This window comes from Dendropsophus ebraccatus, chromosome 7, assembly GCF_027789765.1.
Source record: "Dendropsophus ebraccatus isolate aDenEbr1 chromosome 7, aDenEbr1.pat, whole genome shotgun sequence".
Lineage (NCBI taxonomy): Eukaryota > Metazoa > Chordata > Amphibia > Anura > Hylidae > Dendropsophus > Dendropsophus ebraccatus.
Window position 1 is genome coordinate 116,769,674 of NC_091460.1, and position 21,751 is coordinate 116,791,424.

The 21,751-nt window shown below is 41.0% G+C and overlaps 1 protein-coding gene across 2 annotated transcripts in view; it reads left to right on the forward strand.

The window, feature by feature from the left end:
* The first annotated feature begins 13,423 nt into the window (after positions 1 to 13,423).
* Positions 13,424 to 21,751, forward strand: part of LOC138797000 (bifunctional methylenetetrahydrofolate dehydrogenase/cyclohydrolase 2, mitochondrial-like) — a 75,885-nt gene continuing 67,557 nt past the window's right edge. For both annotated transcript variants that reach the window (XM_069976765.1, XM_069976767.1), the window contains exons 1-2: positions 13,424 to 13,480; positions 17,892 to 18,076. In XM_069976765.1, coding sequence (XP_069832866.1) covers positions 17,920 to 18,076 — 157 coding nt within the window. In that variant the 5' untranslated portion in view covers positions 13,424 to 13,480; positions 17,892 to 17,919. The remainder of the gene's footprint in view (positions 13,481 to 17,891; positions 18,077 to 21,751) is intronic.

Genomic DNA, 21,751 nt, shown 5'->3' on the forward strand with positions numbered 1-21,751 from the left:
GTAAAAACTATCCAAATAGTGATTAACAGGGTTACCCACCAAATAGTATAGTTCTTTTTGTTTTTTTTAGGGAATGTAGTGTCACCTTTTTTTTAGGTTTTTCAGATACTAAAACCTGTTCTTTTATTCTAATCTATTTATATTTTCTGACTTTTAATTTTTATTTAATTCACTATTTGTACATTGTTATGGGGGCTGCCATATTGCCTTAGCTTTTTTTTTTAGCAGCATTTAGTGACATGCTTTACAGCATGACTTATGGACATAGATGGCAATAGACAGACTCTGTCCTGAGTGTGCTCTGTGACCTTTGAAAAGGTCATTCCACAGGGAGCTGCTATTGTATTTTATCGATGCTTTCTACCTACTGGTGTAACATGATGCTGTAAAGATTACTTTTCAGCGGACTTCTCTTCACTACACTACAGACTTAACAGGAAGTCTCAGCTTAGTTTTAGCCTCAGTGGTGAGAATGAAAACGGCAAGATATCAGGGTTATTTTATAATATAGATAGAGAAATGGAAAATAAGAAAAGTCACCAAAAATTCTTTAATATGTTTAACATGTTTAATATGTTATAAAAACATTACTTAACCCCTTTGTGTCAGTAATCTGTACATATATGTTCCTACTGCACATACCCCGTGCAGTAGGAATGTATATATACATTCTTACACTGACGGGGGCTTTGTGATGAAAGCGAGATTGCTGCAGGGAGTGCGATCCTGCTCTCATCTGTGTCCAGCGCCGGAGGTAATGAGTCAGCTGTGATCCTGCAGCCGACTCTCATTAACCCCTTAAACGCTGCAATCTACAGCGATCGCAGCGTTTAAAGTGCTCAGTGACAGATCAAGTATTTGTCACTGAGTGATTGGGACCTTGCGGGGGTCCCGATCGAATGTGCCAACCGGCGGGGGTAAGCTCCTTACCTCCATCCTGTCGGATTGTTGATCTATGTGTAGAGTCTGCTCTCAGGCAGGATCTATACATCGCCGATAACACTGATCTATACTATGCTATGGCATAGCATAGACCAGTATATGCAATCTAATGATTGCATATTTTACAGTAAATAAAAGTAAAAAAAAAAAAAAAAAAGTATAATAAAAAAAGTTTTGAAAAGTTTTAAAAAGCCCCTTATAAAAAAGTTTAAAATACCCCCATGGCCATTATAAAAATTATAAATAAATAAACATATTATATATTGTAGCGTGCGGAATTGTCCGATCTATTAAAATATAACATTATTGTTCCTGCATGGTGAACAGCGTAAGCGGAAACAAAACAAAACGCACCAGGATTGCTGATTTTATTAAATAATATATCACAAAAAGATTGATAAATATCAATCAAAATTTTTCTGTTACACCAATATGGTATTAATAAAAACTAGAGATCATGGCGCAAAAATGACACCCCAACCAGCCCTGTAGGTGGAAAAATAAAAGCGCTATGGCTCTTAGAAAGTGGGGAGGAACATTGCATTAATCTGACCCGGACTTTTGTGCATCAAAGGGCTCTGTCTTGAAGGGGTTAAACAAGTCTGATTGACACAAAGAATATATTTTCAAATCAACTGGTGTAAGAAAGTTTTATACAAATAGTATATTCTAATTTTAAAAAAAAACTCCTTTAAAGGATACCTGTCACCCCCGTGCCGGGGTGACAGGCTCCCGACCCCCGTTAGAGCGCCCTATACTCACCTAATCGCGCCGGGTCCCGCTTCCTGAGCCGGTCGGGTGACTGAGATATCAGCGCCCGAAGCCCGGCGCGCGCGCTGACAGGAGAGTCCGATGCCCATAGAGAATGACGGAACATCGGACTCCCCATTCATTCTCTATGAGCGTCGGACTCTGCTGTGTGCGCGATTAGGTGAGTATAGGGGGATCTAGCAGAGGGTCAGGAGCCTGTCACCTCGGCACGGGGGGTGACAGGTCCTCTTTAAGTACTTATGAGCTGCTTTATGTCCTGCAGGAAGTGGTGTATTCTTTCTAGTTTGACACTTTGCTCCCTGCTGCCACCTCTGTCCGTGACAAGAACTGTCAGATTCTGACAGATTCTGTCACGGACAGAGGTAGCAGCAGAGAGCTCTGTCAGACTAACAAGAATACACCACTTCCTATAGCTGATAACTACTTGATGGAGTAAGTTTTTTTTTTTTTGTTTTTTTTTAATAGAATGTTCTATAAACTTGTAAATTGCTTCTAACATCAGTTGACTTGAAAGCAGTTGTTTTTTTTTTTTTTTTTGCTGAAGTACCCATTATGTTGGTAGTTTCAGGCCTTTCCTGACCTCTTTTAGTAAATTCTTGTGTTTTCCATGAAATTCTGGGACATCTTCTTTTATAGCCATGTTGTGTAATTCCTTGTTGGCCTGACTAGAAATGCATGACTGAATAGACAACTGGGTAGTACCAATTGGAGGCAGTTCCCTACACTGAGACAAATGAAAACTGTCGGTGTAAGGATCTGCGTCTAACTGGCAGCATCTATTTAGTCAGTTATTTCTAGTAGGTATATTTTCACATGCATTAAATAAAAAATGCAATCATAATTTTAAGTGGCAATCGGTGTGGCAGGGGTGGCGATCGAGCCGGCGGGGGGGGGGTGTAGGATGCGTGGCCGAGCTGCGGATGAACGGGGGGCCAGGCTGTGGGCGGCCGGACTTTCGCGACGACCGTTTACACAGAACGATCTGCGAATTTTTTGCGAACGATCGACGATTTGAGAACATGTTAAAAGATCAAAATGAACGATTTCTCGTTTGTCATTTGATAGTTCGCTGCGTTTACACGTACGATTATCGTTCGAATTCGACTGTTATCGTGCGAATTTGCACAATAATCGTTCCGTGTAAACGCAGCATTAGGCTGTTCTATATGGTGTGTGCACTGATGGCCAACTTTTCATTGACTTGAATATAGTGCATTATTAGGGCCAGTTCACACGGAGAAAAACGACGGAGAATTCTGACGCAGAATCCCGCCTGCAGCAGTTTCATACAATCTGTCTATGTGAGAGCTTGTGCGCCTACGCTCTCTCCACTCAAAGAATTGACATGTCAATTGATATGGGAAGTGAGCCCACCCACAGACTTTTCCGCCACTTTTACTCCGTGTGAACTAGCTCTTACATTGAAAATAGGGATGTAGTTCTACCTTGATGTTACAGTGTGTGAATATAGCCTATGCCTAACGGAGGGAAAAGTAAAGTATAAAAAAAGTTACGGAGTTCTGGGAACTATAAGGCGTTACTATAACAGACGAGATTCTTGTGAGCTTTATACTGACCAGGTATAATGTATTGTACTGTATTATAAAAGCGATTTAAATACCCATGCATGTGTACATGGGTATTTAGAATTTTTTCTTTTGATTTTTTTTTTTTTTTTTTTTTAAAGTGCTTTGTTAGGCCCCATTCACACGTCCGTGTCAGTTTTTACTGTCAGGAAATCCTGATCAGGAGACCTTAAATGTCATCAGGATAGTATCAGGATTTCCTGACAGTAATCCGTTTTTACCATCAGGAAACCATCAGGAAAAACCTTCAGGATTTCCTGATGAGAAAAAAAATAGGACATGTATTTCTGCAAACTGGATGGTCATAGCTTGCAGAATTACAACTCCCATCATGCTTGGCTGACAGGTCATGATGGAAGTTGTACTTCTGCAGTCTGTGGTCACCCAGGTTGCAGTACATGATGGGAGTTGTACCTCTGCAGTCTGTGGCCATCCAGGTTGCAGAAGTACAACTCCCACCATGACCTGTCAGCAAGGCATGGTGGGAGTTGTACTTCTGCCACCTGGATGGCCACAGGCTGCAGAAGTACAACTCCCACCATTACCTGTCAGCAAGGCATGGTGGGAGTTGTACTTCTGCCACCTGGATGGCCACAGGCTGCAGAAGTACAACTCCCATCATGGCCTGTCAGCAGGGGCATGGTGGGAGTTGTACTTTTGCAACCTGGATGGCCACAGGCTGCAGAAGTACAACTCCCATCATGGCCTGTCAGCCGGGCATGATGGGAGTTTTAATCTCACCTGCCCTGGTCTCCTGGCCGCCGCGGGGGTGCCGTGAGTGGCCGCGGGGGTGCCGCGAGTGGCCGCGGGGGGGGGGGGGGGGTGCGTGGGTGCCGCGAGTGGCTGCCGGGGGTACCTGCGGATGAAGAGGCAGCAGGAACAGAGGCGGAAGGTGAGTGGAACTCCGGACGCTTTCCTGATGTGCATCAGGAAAGTGTCCGGGGCCCGGGCGCTCCCATAGACTCCTATGGGGGCGTCCGGGCCGGATTTCCGGACGAAAATAGGACCGGTTCTAAAAAATCCGGTCCTATTTTCCGGAACGGACAGCCCTCCGGAAAATTCCGGAAGGGTGTCCGTGTCCAATGAAAGTCTATGCGTCCGGAAATCCGTCCGGATTTCCTGATAGGAAATCCGGGTGGTTTTTCCGGACGTGTGAAGGGGGCCTTAATGAAAATAAAAAATACACAATAATCTCTGCAGCAGTAACAACAAAAACTGTTTAAATTACTATTTTCTGTTCCTCCCTGTTTTACAAAAAATAAAAGGTTGGATGTGCCCTAAAAAAATAAAATAAGCCCTTTATATAGTTCCGGTAACCCCTAGATACCTTTTGGTATCTAACAAAGTAGCCTGATACTGGTCTCCTGCTCAGTATATAATGGGAGCTGCCCTAGGGAGTCCTGGAAAACATGGATACAGCTTTAGCCTGTATCCATGTTTTCCTGGCAGCCCTAGGTCACCATCCAACTTCTGCCTAGAGCTAAATGCTAGGCATTCGGGCAATGTTGCAGAACCAGAACAGAACTGCAAGTTCACTTAATTTTCTCTAGGAGGTCAGTTACAGACTGGACCTGGGGTAGGCTGTGGATATAGTGTATCCTGTTTACAATGCAAACAGGAATGTAAAAAAAGGTATCATAGAAAAAAAGTACATACACAGATAACTGATTACATGCAGTATTGTACAAACCAAAATGTAAGATTGGTAGAGGGATGAGAGTGACCCCGGTGTGTACCCTGTGTGACGCGTTCCGTCAGAAATTTGCTGACTTCATCAGGGGTCTGTTCCCTGATAAAGTTAGTGTCTTTCTGACGGAACGCGTCACACAGGGTACACACCGGGGTCACTCAGATTCCACCTTTAATTCCTCACAGACTCTTTGGAAAATGAAAGGTGGAATCTGATTGGTTGCTAGGGGCAACTGAGCCAGTTTCACTTTACACCATGTTTGATAAATCTCCCCCACATGTATTCATCTACATACATTAAAGGGATTATCCAGCACTACAAAAACATGGCCACTTTTCCCCCTCTCTTGTCTCCAGATTGGGTGGGGTTTCAAACTCTGTTTCATTGAAGTAAATGGAGCATAAAGGGGAATTCCGGATAAGAAAAACTTGTTTTCTTTTAAAAGTACATTAAAAGTTATATAGATGTGTCTATACAATGTATTACCATATCTGTGCAGTTCTGCCATACTGGTAGCTGATAGAAATCCAGGAAGTGAAAAAAATGGCCTATGTGCCAATCCACATTGTCTCCTGCTCCTTTTGCTCTCCCACCTTAGGAGACAAATATTCCATGCTTCTGTCTCACATTGTGTGTTTTTGCTGAGCACAGGCTGATGATGCAGAGAGGGGGCAGGGTGTGATTCACCATCTCAGACTGGCCAGAGGCTGGTGTTTCAACTTCGCTGATTAGGGCTATGTTCACACATGTTGGAGTGTCATTGCAGTACTGCAGCATCTGCACAAAAATGATGCAGTAACGCAAATAGATAATGCTAAACAGCAGAGAGGATCAGAGCTGGCACTGCCAATCCCATCTGCACAGATAGTATCGAATGAAGTCCTTATTGTGGGGCTCAACTTCAAAGATAAAAGATGCTCGATAATAATGTGTGTGGAAAGGAAAAGAAGAAAAAATATTTAAAAAGTTCTTTGCTTTATTCCAATATCCGCATTACAGGTAGAGAATACAGCGTGCTGTGTGGTGTTACAGGTAGAGAATACAGCGTGCTGTGTGGTGTTACAGGTAGAGAATACAGCGTGCTGTGTGGGGTTACAGGTAGAGAATACAGTGTGCTGTGTGGTGTTACAGGTAGAGAATACAGTGCTGTGTGGTGTTACAGGTAGAGAATACAGCGTGCTGTGTGGTGTTACAGATAGAGAATACTGTGTGCTGTGTGGTGTTACAGGTAGAGAATACAGCATGCTGTGTGGTGTTACAGGTAGAGAATAAAGTGTGGTGTTACAGGTAGAGAATACAGCGTGCTGTGTGGAGTTACAGGTAGATAATACAGCGTGCTGTGTGGTGTTACAGGTAGAGAATACAGGGTGCTGTGTGGTGTTACAGGTAGATAATACAGCGAGCTGTGTGGTGTTACAGGTAGAGAATACAGTGCTGTGTGGTGTTATAGGTAGAGAATACAGTGTGCTGTGTGGTGTTATAGGTAGAGAATACAGCGCGCTGTGTGGTTTTACAGGTAGAGAATACAGCGTGCTGTGTAGTGTTACAGGTAGAGAATACAGTGTGTTGTGTGGTGTTACAGGTAGAGAATACAGCGTGCTGTGCGGTGTTACAGGTAGAGAATATAGTGTGCTGTGTGGTGTTACAGGTAGAGAATACAGTGTGCTGTGTGGTGTTACAGGTAGAGAATACAGTGTGCTGTGTGGTGTTACAGGTAGAGAATACAGTGTGCTGTGTGGTGTTACAGGTAGAGAATACAGCGTGCTGTGTGGTGTTACAGGTAGAGAATACAGTGTTGTGTGGTGTTACAGGTAGAGAATACAGTGTACTGTGTGGGTAGGACCACAATGAAATGATTAGTACTGCAACTAATTCAGTAACACAATGAAACTGCAATGTGTGAACACAGCCTAGATGTTCTGCAATAGATTTGGGCAGGGTGGGGGACTGTGATGGAACAGCTTAGGGAAAGCAATGCATTCTGGAACCTGTAGTACTGTGTACATCTGCTCAACCAGGAAATACAGAAACACAAAACTGAACAAAACCCCCCAAATCAAATGGATTTTTGGTAGTTTCAAAACTGGGATAGATAGGTAAGTAATGCTATATGCTTCTGCAGAAGTTGCAATTTTTTTTACCTCTACCCGGAGTTCCCCTTTAATTGCAAACCACACGAGAACTGGAGACAAGAGAGGGGGAAAAGTGGCCATGTTTTTGTATCGCTAGATAACCCCTTTAATGAGAGATAGATGAAACCAAGGTGTCTCCTTTCCCCTATACTACTCAGGAGAGGCTGTTGTTTCCCTGCCTTTGGCCAGGTGATCACTGGTTAATGTCAGTGGTGGGTGGAGTTATAGATCAGGTGTTACAACTTGCCTGGCAACAGAAGAGACTGAGATCATTTGTCCTCTATCTCATAAGGGAGGGGGAGCACAGAGGAGTGGAGACAAAGTGTACCAGGAAGTAGGGATTTTCTGCAGCTTCAGGGTGTGAGTCAGGATGGGCTGCAGACAAACAGCCCATTTCATGTAATAGAAGCCTATTACAAACAAGCTTAGATTATGGGTGGGATTGAACAGGGTTAATTCCTTCTTAACCGGCTTTCTCCTTTGAGTTGAGTGTCTGTTATATTGACAGGATAATACACTACACTATAGTAGTAGTGCAGTGTAAAACTTGAGTAGTATATTGCATTTCAAATCTTGTGGGGCTAATAAGTAAAATCCCCCAATTCTGAGCTGCTGCTTTCTGTGGAAGACACAAAAATCTGTGTGTGAGCTGTTTTCTCCCCCTCCCTTGCGAGACATGTAAACAAGTCTTTTTCAGGCTTTATCTGCAACTTTGTAGCTTTTTTTGTAATGCTGGAAGGGTTAATCTGAGGTCAAGTTGCTGGTGAACTCACTGTGATTATCCCTCCTGGCATTAAGGCCGTATTCCACGGCCCAACTCTGAGGAGCAAACGAGCGATGTGAGCGCTAGTTTTCTTCTCGTTCCCCGCTCGCTGCCGCCGCTATAAAGCCAAGGGCCGGGGGGGGGGGGGGGGGGGGGGGGGCTGGTTGATCGCTGACCATCTGGGCATAGCTGCAGTTTGCTGCTGCCGCTCCTATTACGCTCCTCCTATTTGTCTTTCAACATGTTAAAGGACAAACGACTTAAACGATCAGCCGACATGAACGATGTCGGCTGATTGTTGTCTCGTGGCCGTTGTATCGTGCCGATAATCTTCCCATGGAATAGGGCCTTTAGGAAGTTGCAGATAGGAGTTTGTTTACATCAGCGTCTTGGAAGGGAGGAGAGGGAAACAGGGAAAAAAGCTTACATGTATAGTTCTTTGTATCTTCAGCACAAAGCAGCATCTCAGAACTAGGGGAAGAAGACTAAATAGATAAAAAGTATGGAAGGATTTGTAAGTCTTACCATGGTCAGCAACATATGAAAAGTTATGTTTGAGTGGAATACCCCTTTATTTTGTGCCCCCCACACACATAAAAGACAGGGTTCAAAAAGACATTTGTACCCCAAAATGTATATTTTGTTCCACAAAAAAACTAAAGTTAATATATAGGTATGTTGAAAGAAAAATGTGTGTGTGTATATAGATATATTCAAAAGAGGTGGTGGGGGTTCAAATACAGTATAGTACTGGCCTAGATAATACATTTATCATGTTGTTTATGTGAACACATTTTCTATTTTTAATTTTTTTTTCTTTTTTTGCCTGTGCCTAACTGCACAACCTTATGGTGGGTTTACACAGAGAGATTTATCTGGCAGATTTTTGAAGCCAAAGCCAGGAACAGACTATAAACAGAGAACAGGTCATAAAGGAAAGATTGAGATTTCTCCTTTTTTCAATCCCTTTCCTGGCTTTGGCTTCCAGAATCTTGTCAGATAAATCCCTCTGCATTGATTACTTTACAGTTTACCATATATAATATACTAAACTATTCCCACGCTTCCTCCATAAAGATGTCCTGTAAGTGCTCATTTGCTTTATGGTGACCTTATGTTAAATATACCTTCCCTATTTATCCAGACAAAGATACCATGAATAAGAACCAGTTTGGTTCGAAATGCGTTGGGACCTCTATTAATTTGCTACAATAAAACAATGAATTTTAAGAGCTGAAGTATTCTGGTCTTTTATATAATATATAAGCGCTTTACAGAATAGGTGTCAAATCTGTGGCCCTCCAGCTGTCCTGGCATGATGGGAGTTGTAGTTTTGACAGTACTGCTGTATAAGGTGATTAATAAACATATTAAAAAGAGGTCCCAGTGTACTCTCCATATGTACCTGACGTATGTGACCTATGTGGTATTGTTGCAAATGCCTTTTAAAAGTTCAGGTACACCACCTCCACAGCCTTACTCAGTTCCAATCTAGAACCTACTGCATAGAAGCTGACCAATCCACCTAAACCTGCTGATGTTGAGATATTTCAGTATGTCAGAAAACCTTAAAATATTTAACTCAAAACAGATGTTAGGCAGCATTCACACGTCCGCAGAATTCTGTCCGTGCATGGATGACATTCTGCAGACCAGACCTAGGAGCTCCCGGAATCATGATTAATAATGATGTCAGAAACTCCTAAACTTCTATAATTTCGCACTAGTGTACTGACACAGCCTCTGCTGTTTGTTTTTTACCTGTCCGGTTATGGAAAATAGAGGAAAACCTACACTCTTGTTTTTTAATTATTTATTTATTTACTGTAGGGTTCTCTCTTTTTTCCATAACCATCCAGATAAAAGCAGCAGTCTAGTAACACCAGGGGGAAGGGTCATTTATTTACGCCCTTCCCAGTCTAATAATACTAGCCTGCCACTGCCTAGACCAGGATCACCATTTTCGATTCTCCAGGACTCCTGGTATCCGGCTCTTAGCTTAAAGGGGTTATCCAGCGCTACAAAAACATGGCCACTTTTCCCCCTACTGTTGTCTCCAGTTCAGGTGCAGTTTGCAATTAAGCTCCATTTACTTCAATGGAAGTGAGTTTCAAAACCCCACCCAATCTGGAGACAACAGTAGGGGGAAAGTGGCCATGTTTTTGTAGCGCTGGATAACCCCTTAGCTAACACTAAGGGCCCTATTCCACAGGACGTTTATCGTTCAGATTATCGTTAAATCGTTCGAATCTAAACGATAATCGTTCGGTTGAATAATGACTAACGACCGAATGAGAAATCGTTGATCGTTTAATAAGACCTTTACCAATTTTTATCATTGCTCGTTAGCAAATCGTTCACATTGAATAAGATGTCGTTCGGTTCGCAGTAGTGACAAACGCAATAGCGACGACAAGACGACAGCAAGAACGATCATAAGTAACAATTATCTTTTAATGTAAATGGGTGAACGATTTCAGGTCTTTCGCAAAAGCGGTCATTTGGATCGTTTAACGATTATGTGAATGATAATCGTCCCGTGGAATAGGGCCCTAAGCCCCATCTTAGTAAGGCATGCCGTCTATCAGCTTCCACTGCTAAACCTGCAAAGTTTGTAAAAAAAATACACATTTTTTATTGAAATAATAAAAAAAAAAAATCGCTTGTTGACCTCCTTGAAGTCCTCAGTATACCGATATCTGAAGAAAAGAAAAAGCAGGAAAAAAGTTAGTAAATGGAAGGTGCTCTTCCCTGCCGCACTATTGGTAACCACATGTGGTCATGAACTACAGATGGGACCAAGACTTGCAAGTTCAGGTCCTGCCTGCAATTTGCATGCGCTAGTCCAGGTATCTAGCACAGCGGGAAAGAGCACCCATAAATTACTGAAAGGCCGTGTTCACACTGTGCATGTTTAATTTAAACACAATGTGGAAACACAGTCCACCTTTAAGGGCCTTATAACTACACGGCACAATGTGAGGAGGAAGCGAGCGCCTGTCAGCTCATCACTCGCTACTTCCTCATTACACACTCGCTATCTGCACTATTTCACCCACAGGTCATCGTGGGAGGGGGTGGCCTACTGGTGGCCCCCTGCTCCTATAATACGGAGCGACGGACAGCAGACCGTCACGTCAATTATCATTTTTATTGAACATGTTGAAAGAAAACGATCATCCAACTTCATGCATGGCGGCTGATCATTGCCTTTTAACATGACCTATTACACCAAACGATTATCGGCTGGAACAGCTGGTAATCGGCCAAGTACGGTCCATATTTGTGTGTTGTAATAGGGCCCTTAACCCTCCCTTCTCCTGGGGACATTGGTTCGGGGGTTAGCACTTAAAGCTCCTAGGGCACCGTGAACTTCAAATAAAGGCCTGTGTATCTTGTAGTTTCTGTTGTTTCTATTGCTTCTTAGTTCGGTATTGCTCAGCCTTGGGTTTTTTTCTCTAGTTCCTGCAGACTGATGCTAGCGTCAGATTTTTAAAGTTTGCTACTGTCCATCACCTGTCTGCCTTAAGGCCCTATTCCACAGAACGATTATCGTCCGTATTCGGCCTATATCGGCCGCTACGGACGATAATCGTCCCGTGGAATAGAGTGCAACAATCAGCCGACATCGTTCATGTCGGCTGATCGTTGCAGTCGCTTGTTTTTCAACATGTTGAAAAACAAGTGACTGATATATCAGCGATCTGCTGCCTTCGCTCCGTTGAATAGGAGCATCGGCAGCAAATGCTGCTGTATCCTATGGGCTGCCCGGACGATCAGCAATCACCCGGGCAACCCCCTGCAGCTCACCGCCGCCCCTCCCGCACTCACCCGCTCGCTGCTCGCTGAATAGCGGCGGCAGCGAGCGGGGAACGAGGAGCAAACGAGCGCTGAGAGCGCTCGTTTGCTCCTCTAGACGACCCGTGAAATAGGGGCTTTACCTCCTGGCTGTCATCTTTCTCATCCTCCATGCCATCATCCTTTCCATCATCATTCAGCTTTTATCGGAATGTCCGCTAATACTGATGGCTGAATTGGCTTCACTTATTCTGTCATTCTTCAACCTACCAGAGGAATCTGCCAAAGACTCTGTGTATGTAAAAGAATCAAAACCTGCATTACAGTATCTTCCATACCTGATATATGATCATTTGCAGTTATAGCCTCTACAATACCTGACTGAGAGATTCTCAGAACATATTATTATAATACTTTACTGCTGATATCGAGGACGATGTAAGTCTGTGTGGAGAGGCCAAGGCGCCTGTTGGGAGCGGCCCCAAAACATAAGCCATCCTTTAGCGTATTCATAACATTCTCACAAATCCTTTGCTAACCCTCAATACTCTTTTTTATGTTGTTAATAAATCTAGGTCTTTCCGATATGTAAATGAATTTATGGGAGACCACTGAAGGGTTTCTTGTGTCCTTCCTTATCCTCAATGAGATCAATAGGTTGTAGCAGAAACATTCAGCAGTCTCCATTGCCTGTGGTTAGTGCCAAGGGCAATATACATGCCAGAAATTGGGGCTGCTATAAGGCCAATTCTGGTTGGTCCCATCTTTACACAATAACTGAATTCATGTTGAGCCTTGTCTCGCCAAACTGGTCAGGTTCGGCAATGTTCTCCAAACCCGTACGTTTGCCATTTGACTCCCTGCGGCTGGAGAAGTTGGATGCCGCCCTAGGGAGTCCTAAAGGGAGACTGTATCCATGCATTCCTGGCAGACCTAGGGTGGCATGCAACTTTTCCAGCCGCAGGAAATCAAATGCCATCCTTTCGGGTTTTGAGAACATTTCTGAACCCTAAGAGTTTGGCAAGGCCACTCAACACTAGCAGAGATGAATTTGTTAATGGAAATGGTTCCGATAGGGAATGAATAGGGCCTTATGTCCTGGGTGACAAAGCATCCAGACACATTTTTAATTGTTGGGCCCGTTCTCTTCCGTGGATGCTATTGGTCAACAGCCTAATCTTTCTGTATCTCTGCTCTCCGATGATGATGATATTATGATGACTGTTGTCCCTGCCTTTTACAAGCTGGAAAATTACTGATATTCCATATTGTTTTATTGTTGCAACATGAAAAATAAAATAAAAAACTGCTAAAGAAATTGTAGAATTTTTTTTTAAGCTAAAAAGTTAAACACTATGTAATTTTTTTTTGACAATAGATTTCCCAGGCCATCTATGTTCTCTATGCATTTATCATGAAAACGATCTGCCAGTCAATGTGGATTGCTGCGGGTAATCTCGGCACAGGTATACTTATCATCCAATCACTGGGATGGAGAGGTGGAGTTTCCACTCACTTAGTGATTTCCTTCATTCTTCATCAGCCCGTGGTCATTGAAGGTACCATTGATTGTACTGTGAGTGATGCTCACAAGGCTTTGGCTGCTGCAGCGGAGATAATCCGGACTATCTTTGACTCCTTCATGCTGTTCTTCACCGTGTATCCTATCATTGCACACCGAGCTAATGGCCTCTATAATAAGCAGCATTTATATCATACAAAGGACACTATATGGAACTACAAAATTCAACACGACCAACTGGAAAGGAGGCTTCTGTCTAGGCAGGGGATGTATCAGGTGAGGGCATATTATTATTTAGTCTGTATAGACATACACACATTTATAGAAAGAGTTATATAAAGCAAATCTATGTAGAATTAAGCAATTCTTCGTTTGATACATATACTTTTCCATACACGTATCTTATTATTATATTTATTATATTAAAAAAATATTTTTTTTAGTTATGGTAACTATATCTGCTATGGTTATGCTTTTTTATGTTTAGTATAACACATGGGTATATAGATATAAATGAGGCAAAAGAGTTTATTTTATTTTTATGACATTAGTGTTTATTTATCTAGAGAGCAATGGATATGATATAGATAGATGGTATTTCTTATACAGAATACTCTTTCACACATTTAGCTTTAATTAATAGTTGAAATTAATTCCGCAATTGTTCTGTAGAATATACAATTATTACTATTTGGTTGTTTAGCAATTATAATGATAAAAGATACATTGTAGAAGAAATATGAGTACAATATATATATATATATATATATATATATATATGTGTGTGTGTGTGTGTTTGTTCCCATCTTGCTGTGTGTTTTTCTTTTTTTTTTATATATATTACAGTGCTTTGTCTTTCGGTCATAGATTAGAGCTTATAATGTTTATTGCAGCTGCAGCTTCCCCTTCACACTCCACTAGTTTAAAATGATGACTGCGGAGCTGAAGACGTAGAAAAGGCACAGCCTCTCCATATGGCAGCCCCTTTATTTACACCCTTTCCTTTGTTTTATTGCATATTTTATTGCTTTTTGTTTGTATTTTATTGCCTTTTTTTCATATCGACATTGACAACTTGGAACATTAATATGGGTTTCCGAGCAGCATGACCTTTGTAACTGTATAGAGGTCATGTATGTATGTATGTATGTATGTATGTGTGCATATATATTACTACTACTGCTACTACAACAATATACAACACACAAAACAGTATTGCCAATTTAATTAGAAGTGAATGAACATGAGAGTATTAGTATAAGAATGGGTGAGGATACCAGACGGCTGATCAGTAGTAAGCAATATTCACGTCTACCCAATAAAACACCTTGGTCATTAACCCAATTTGGATTTGTGTGGATTACTAAATTGTATATATTTGGAGCTTATCGTACCTTGAGGCACTACAAATATATGTTTAGTGATATAGTAAATCTTATGTTCAGTCATGCTGTTACTTGCTACATTAGTGTGGCTAAGGCTGGGTTCACACTGTGTTTTTAATGTCCGTTTATCAGATCCGTTTTGTGAAAGACAAAAAAAAAAAAATGGTAAAAATGGATACAGTTGAATGCCATCACAGGATCTGTTTTCCATTGACCTACCTTATTAAAAAAAAAACGGATTAAAGCGCTTTTTATTTTTTAACGTACACAAAAAAAAACATGGCTGACCACGTTTTTCTGTACGTTAAAAGTAAACGTTTAAAAACGGATCCGATAAAAAGACAGCAAAACGCAGTGTGAACCCAGCCTTAGGCTATGTTCACACAATGTAATTTTTCAGTATCAGCTGCAGGAATGTCTTGAATGCAGATTGGCGGCCAGCAGTTTAAAGGAGAAAACCAGCGCAAATTTTTATTAAAGTATTGTATTGCCCCCAAAATTTCTGCAAATCACCAATATACACTTATTACGGGAAATGCTTATATAGTGCTTTTTCCCTGCACTTACTACTGCATCAAGGCTTCACTTCCTGGATAACATGGTGATGTCACTTCCTGGATAAAATGGTGATGTCACTTCCTGGATAACATGGTGATGTCACTTCCTGGATAACATGGTGATGTCACTTCCTGGATAAAATGGTGATGTCACAACCCGACTCCCAGAGCTGTGCGGGCTGTGGCTGCTGGAGAGGATGATGGCAGGGGGATGCTCAGTGTCCCTCCAGTGCCCTGTATCCCTCAGTGTCCCCCTGCCATCATCCTCTCCAGCAGCCACAGCACGCACAGCTCTGGGAGTCGGGTCGTGACATCACCATTTTATCCAGGAAGTGACATCACCATGTTATCCAGGAAGTGACATCACCATGTTATCCAGGAAGTGAAGCCTTGATGCAGTAGTAAGTGCAGGGAAAAAAGCACTTTATAAGCATTTCCCGTAATAAGTGTATATTGGTGGTTTGTATAACTTATGGGGGCAATATAATACTTTAAAGGGGTTATCCAGCGCTACAAAAACATGGCCACTTTCTTTCTGTCCCCACAACACCTTTTTATTTGAGTCCATAATAACGGCCCTAACGGCCAAAAAAAAAAGACATTGTGAGAACATAGCATATTACTGCAGTGATACTTTTTTGCATTTAGGATATGTTCCCACACGGTATTTTTGTCAGTATTTTGCAACCAAAACCAGGAGTGGATTGAAAACACAAAAGCTATGTTCACACACTGTTAAAATTGAGTGGATGGCCGCCATTTGATGGCAAATAACGGACGTTATTTGCCATTATATGGCAACAGTGTGTTCAACAGTGTGTGAACAGAGCCTTTCTGTGTTTTCAATCCACTCCTGGTTTTGGTTGCAAAATACTAACCAAAATACTGTGTGTGAACATAGCCTTAGACTGTCAGTAATAAAACTGTGGTGTCCTCTCATCCTTTCCCAATTATAATCATGTATTTGTAGAGGTCATTGGAGGTCACGTTGAGCCACTATCTTTTCCTGATTGTAAAATCACTGCAGATACTGATTTTTTGTTGACAGTGTAAAGACGCCCCTATATATATATATAATTTAAAATATTCTAGATGTTACTGGTTGTATAGCTATGTATACAGAGCTAGAAATGCCGCTGATTCTGAATCTCACTGTATGAGAATTTACCAGATAGAGAGGAGTGAATGCACAGGGTCTGTGCTACAGGAAATTAACTCTTTTATTAAGAGTGGTCACTGAGGCGTGTAGTTGTGTCATTCCATCTGATACTAATACTACACGGATTCAGCGTCTGGTACTATGTAACCAATGTAAGCCATAAGTGATAGGTGTTATAATATATCTAAAAGACTATATAAAGCTGCATTAATCAGTAGGAGATGTAATTACGGGGGGTTATTGACTGTTATAGATGTCCGGCCGACCAGACCAGCTCATGCTTATCTTATTCTTCCTTCTGCCATTTGATTTATGTAGCCAGTTCAGCTGTATGATTGGAGTCATTACTGAGACCTGGCATGGCTGCAGAATAAATAGGAAGCCTAAGGACTTTCAGAATCATAGGAATAATGGATACTGCTGTGTTACCTTCCCTTTTTGTGGTTAGAAATGTAGTATAGTTATTATGTATTTGCTTTTAATAAATTAGTAGAGAACTACATGTAATGTACGGAATACAAAGAGGTTTCTATTGTCACCATGTCAAACACAGTGTATATCCTATCCTGTGTTGTATAAGATTGTCCTGTGCGAGCAGAGAGAATGAATAGATAATGGAATTGCACCTTACAATGGGAAAAAGATTTGTAATTTACTTCTATTTTAAAATCTCAAGTCTTTCAGTACTTATCAGCTGCTGTATGTCCTGCAGGAAGTGGTGTAGTCTTCCCAGTCTGACACAGTGCTCTCTGCTGCCACCTCTGTCCATGTCAGGAAGTGTCCAGAGCAGTAGAAAATCCCCATAGAAAACCTCTGGACAGTTCCTGACATGGACAGAGGTGGCAGCAGAGAGCACTGTGTCAGACTGGGAATAATACACCACTTCCTGCAGGACATACAGCAGATTTTAAGTACTGGTAGATTTGACATTTTAAAATAGAAGTAATTTAACTATATAACTTTCAGTCACCAGTTGATTAGCTTTAGGCTATGTTCACACAATGTACTATTTTTGTAAAGAACGGCCATTGGTTTCCATTAAAGCAAAAGCTGTTTTTTTTCTTTCCTACAGCGATGATATGCATTGAAGTCAATGGAAAGCAAAATTTTCCTTTTGAGCTAAAAACATTTTAAGTTTTTGATACTATTAAAGTGATTTTTGTTTTTTTTCTTTGTATTACACACACACACACACACACACAAATGTCTTACGCTTTTATGCTTTTACCATATATATTTTTTTTATGTCTGGGTTCACACTACGTTTTTGCAATCCGTTTTTTCATCCGTTTTTTGCAAGAAATGTATGAAAAAAACAGATACCTTTGTGTGCATCCGTTTTGATCAGTTTTTCCATTGACTTCCATTACGGACACAAAAATTAGGTAGACTACGTTTTTGGGAACGTTAAAAAAAAACAGATCCATTTTGATCTGTTTTTATTTTATTATGGAAGTCAACGAAAAAACGGATGCACACCAAGGCATCCGTTTTTTTCATCTGTTTTTCATCCATTTTTTGCAAAAAAAAAAAAACGGATTGCAAAAACGTAGTGTGAACCCAGCCTAACTCAGAACATTTTACAGGTCCAAAGCACATGTTATCTCAGGAAATATGCTTGCCAAAGAAATAAAGAAAGAAGTCCAGAAAGATGTGGAATCCTGGCTATCAGCTGGAAACAAAAGGCCTCATCTTAGTGTCATTCTGGTGGGCGACAACCCTGCGAGCCATACCTATGTGAAGAACAAGATTAAAGCTGCAACTACTGTAGGTAATAACAGTAAAACAAACCAGTCTGAGATAAAATTATTGGCATTAGAGCATGCTGGAGTGCGATCGTTCGGCATTTGAATACCGCTGGCTGAAGAAGTTGGATGCAGCCCTAGAGAGTCTGGGAAAACATGGATATTGCCTATGGCCTATGACTGTATCCATGTTTTCCAGGACTCCTTAGGGCTGCATCCAACTTCTTCAACCACTAGTGTTCAAATGCCAAACAATCAGACTCAAGCATGCTCTAATTGACATATACAATGATTGATTTACTTTTTGCTGTTAGATGGAGACCCTATTAGCACGTGGTATCGCATTACCTATATCCATAAGATGAAAATGGAAAGTTACCAGCTAAGGTTTACTAAAACATCATATTTGCCTTTAAAGTGACTCTGTATCCACAATCTGCCCACCACAAACCGCTTGTTCTTTCAGATAGTGGCTTTTAATCCAAGATCTGTCCTGGGGTCCGTTCGGCACGTGATACAGTTATTGTCCTAAAAAACTACTTTTAAACTTGCAGCCCCGTGCCAAACTGGCATGGCCTAGAGTGTGTATGCATTAGGCTGGCACAACCTCTCTGTCCCTCTTCCCCACCCTCTTCATCATTAGGAATGCTCCAGGCAGGTATTCTCCTATTCCTCAGCTGTGTGAATACTGCACATGGGCTGGATCATTTAGGCACCTGTGCAGTGTTCACTGTGGCATTCCTAATGATAAAGAGGGCGGGGAGGAGAAACAGAGGGGTGGTGCAAAGTTAGGGCACAGATACTCTAAGCCACACCAGTATGACACAGGGCTGCAAGTTTAAAAGTTGTTTTTTAGGACAATAACTGCATCACCTGCCAAACGGACCCCAGGACAGATCTTGGATTAAAAGCAGCTATCTGACGGTACAAGCGGTTTGGGGGGTCAGATTGTGGGTACAGAATCGCTTTAACCACATTTTTTCAATGGATACATGTATATTTTATGGTGCACAGTGTAAAATTGGTTCTTCCTAGAAACAAAATAATTATTGTGGAAACTAAAAGTCCTCCAGTGTGGCTTTTTTAAAAAATCAAACAAAAAAAAATCTTACTCATCTGCCCCGATATCCCGCAGCTTTCTCTCCCAACATTGTAAGAGCTGGCTGTTTGTTTATGCTTCCTCTGGCAGGAAATGCCTAATCGGCAGGTAACTGGCTAAAGTGTATTACCTATATAGGGCTGAGGCACCAAGAAGGTCACATAAACACCAGGTCTGGAACCAAAATGTTGGCTGCTTGTTATCAATTGTCATAAATAGCAACATTTCATCAGTCTTTCTTTTTTTTTGTTTTATAATCTTTATTTGATTTTTCATTAAAAGTAATTAACTAAATTTTTGTGGCGAGAACCCTCCACTCTAGATAATAAATGTGTACAAAGAGATTAATGGTTGGCCGACCAACGTGGGCCTGGACAAATAGCGCAGTAAATTTTCAAGCAAAAAATCAGCATGCAGCCTTACCATAACATAACCCACCCCCCACCCCCACTCCCAGTGCCCGTGGTCCCCCCCAAATCTATTTGGGACTCTAGCAATCATAACCTCCTTCCAGTAGGATACAAATGACATAGCAAGGCCTACTGTATATCAGACTTTTAACGCCCCTTTCCCCAACGCCCCTGCCACATCTTTAGCTAAGTACCATTAGGTGTCTTTAAAGGGCAAAACCATTTGTCGTATTTCAGCTTGAGTGAGAAAATTGCATAAAAAAGTTTTCAGTTTTTAAAAAAAAAATCTGCCTTTCTAAATCATATACGGTAGAGTTTTCCTTCCAAAAAGTTGCACTTTATTGTAGATTGAATAAATCATTGAACGTTTACATCCTGGATCTTAAGTATTGCTGTGATCTTATTGGGTGGAGTATCCATATTTTCCAGGCAGTGCTTGGGCTGCATCCACCTTGTTCAACTGATTCTACCAAATTTTTTTCTTTTAGCTGAATTGATTGACTATGGCCAAGGCTACATTGTGACTTTTTGTAAGCTGCTTTAAAGGGGTTGCCCAGCAATTTTTTTTTTCTTTAAAATCAACCGGTGTCAGAAAGTTATATAGATTTGTAATTTATTTCTATTTAAAAATCTGTAGTGTACTCATACTTATAAGCTGCTGTATGTCCTGCAGGAAGTGTTGTTTTTACATTAAGAAACAGTGCTCTCTGCTGACATCTCTAGCCGGGTCAGGAACTGTCCATAGCAGCAGCAAATCCCCATAGAAAACTTCTCCTGCTCAGGACAGTTCCTGACTCAGCCAGAGATGTCAGCAGAGAGCACTGTTTCTGAATGTAAATAAACAACACTTCCTGTAGTACATACAGCAGCTGATAAGTATGAGAAGACTTGAGATTTTTAAATAGAAGTAAATTACAAATCTATACAACTTTCTTACACCAGTTGATTTGAAATATTTTTTTTTTTTTTTGCTGCACAATCTCTTTAACTATTTAGCTAGAGATGCTAGGCAAAGCATTACATTGAGCTATATGCAATATTGTGAACTACAGCCAACGCTCAAAAGTTAAAATTACTCAAGAAGTACTACAAAAAGTCGCAGTATAGCGCTTGCCTAAATAGAATTTTTTTTTAAAGAAGGCGCTTCCACCGTTTCATGGTTTGGTCATAATATTGACCCCAGTGCCTAGATCAGTTATGGTGCTTGGCAAGTGGATATGACTGCTGAATGTTATATGCTGGGAGAAGTGGTAAGTATGGCTAGATTCTCAGAAAGAGTACCAGTATGTGGCAGAAATATCTATGGGGCATTTCTGTTAAGAATAAGGAAGACATTGGAGACACATCCGAGCACATCTGAAGTTAAATAGCTTGGCCACTTTCATCTTAGAAAGCTTAGAAACCCATTTACATTGTAGCTCATTTGATTTAAAGGGGTACTCCAGTGAATTTTTATTTTAAATCAACTGGTGTCAGAAAGTTATATACATTTGTAATTTACTTCTATTACATGTCCAGTACTTATCAGCTTCTGTATGTCCTGCAGGAAGTGGTGTATTCTTTCCAGTCTGACACAGTGCTCTCTGCTGTCACCTCTGTCCATGACAGTAGGAAATCCCAATAGAAAACCTCTCCTGCTCTCCCGACTAGAAAGAATACACCAATTCCTGCTGGACATACAGCAGCTGATAAGTACTGGAAGACTTGAGATTTTTAAATAGACGTTAATTACAAATCTATATAACTTTTTGAAACCAGTTAATCTGAAAGTTTTTTTTTTTTTTGCTGAAGTGCCTCTCTTGCACTAGGACACTAGGTGGCCACATGCCACGATTCTATGTATGCTATAGAGGTGCTTATTAGGCAAACTTGTATGTGAAATGGTATAACAGGCAGCTTTCTCTTAGAAACATTATAACACAAAAATGTGAGCGTGTGTTTATCCTATATATTTTTTTATCATTTCAAAGATGAAATAGTTGGATCTATGGACTCTTCATTGCCGGTATACACAGGGACAGTTTTATCTAATTTGACCTTTTACATTATTGAAGCACAGGAACCATAATTATAATGTTGCTGGAAGTGTTAAAATGTCACTGTCGTTTAATTTTTTTTAATTTTATTTTTTTTTTTGCAGAAATCAATAGTACAGGCGATTTTAAGAAACTTTGTAATTAGGTTTATTAGCC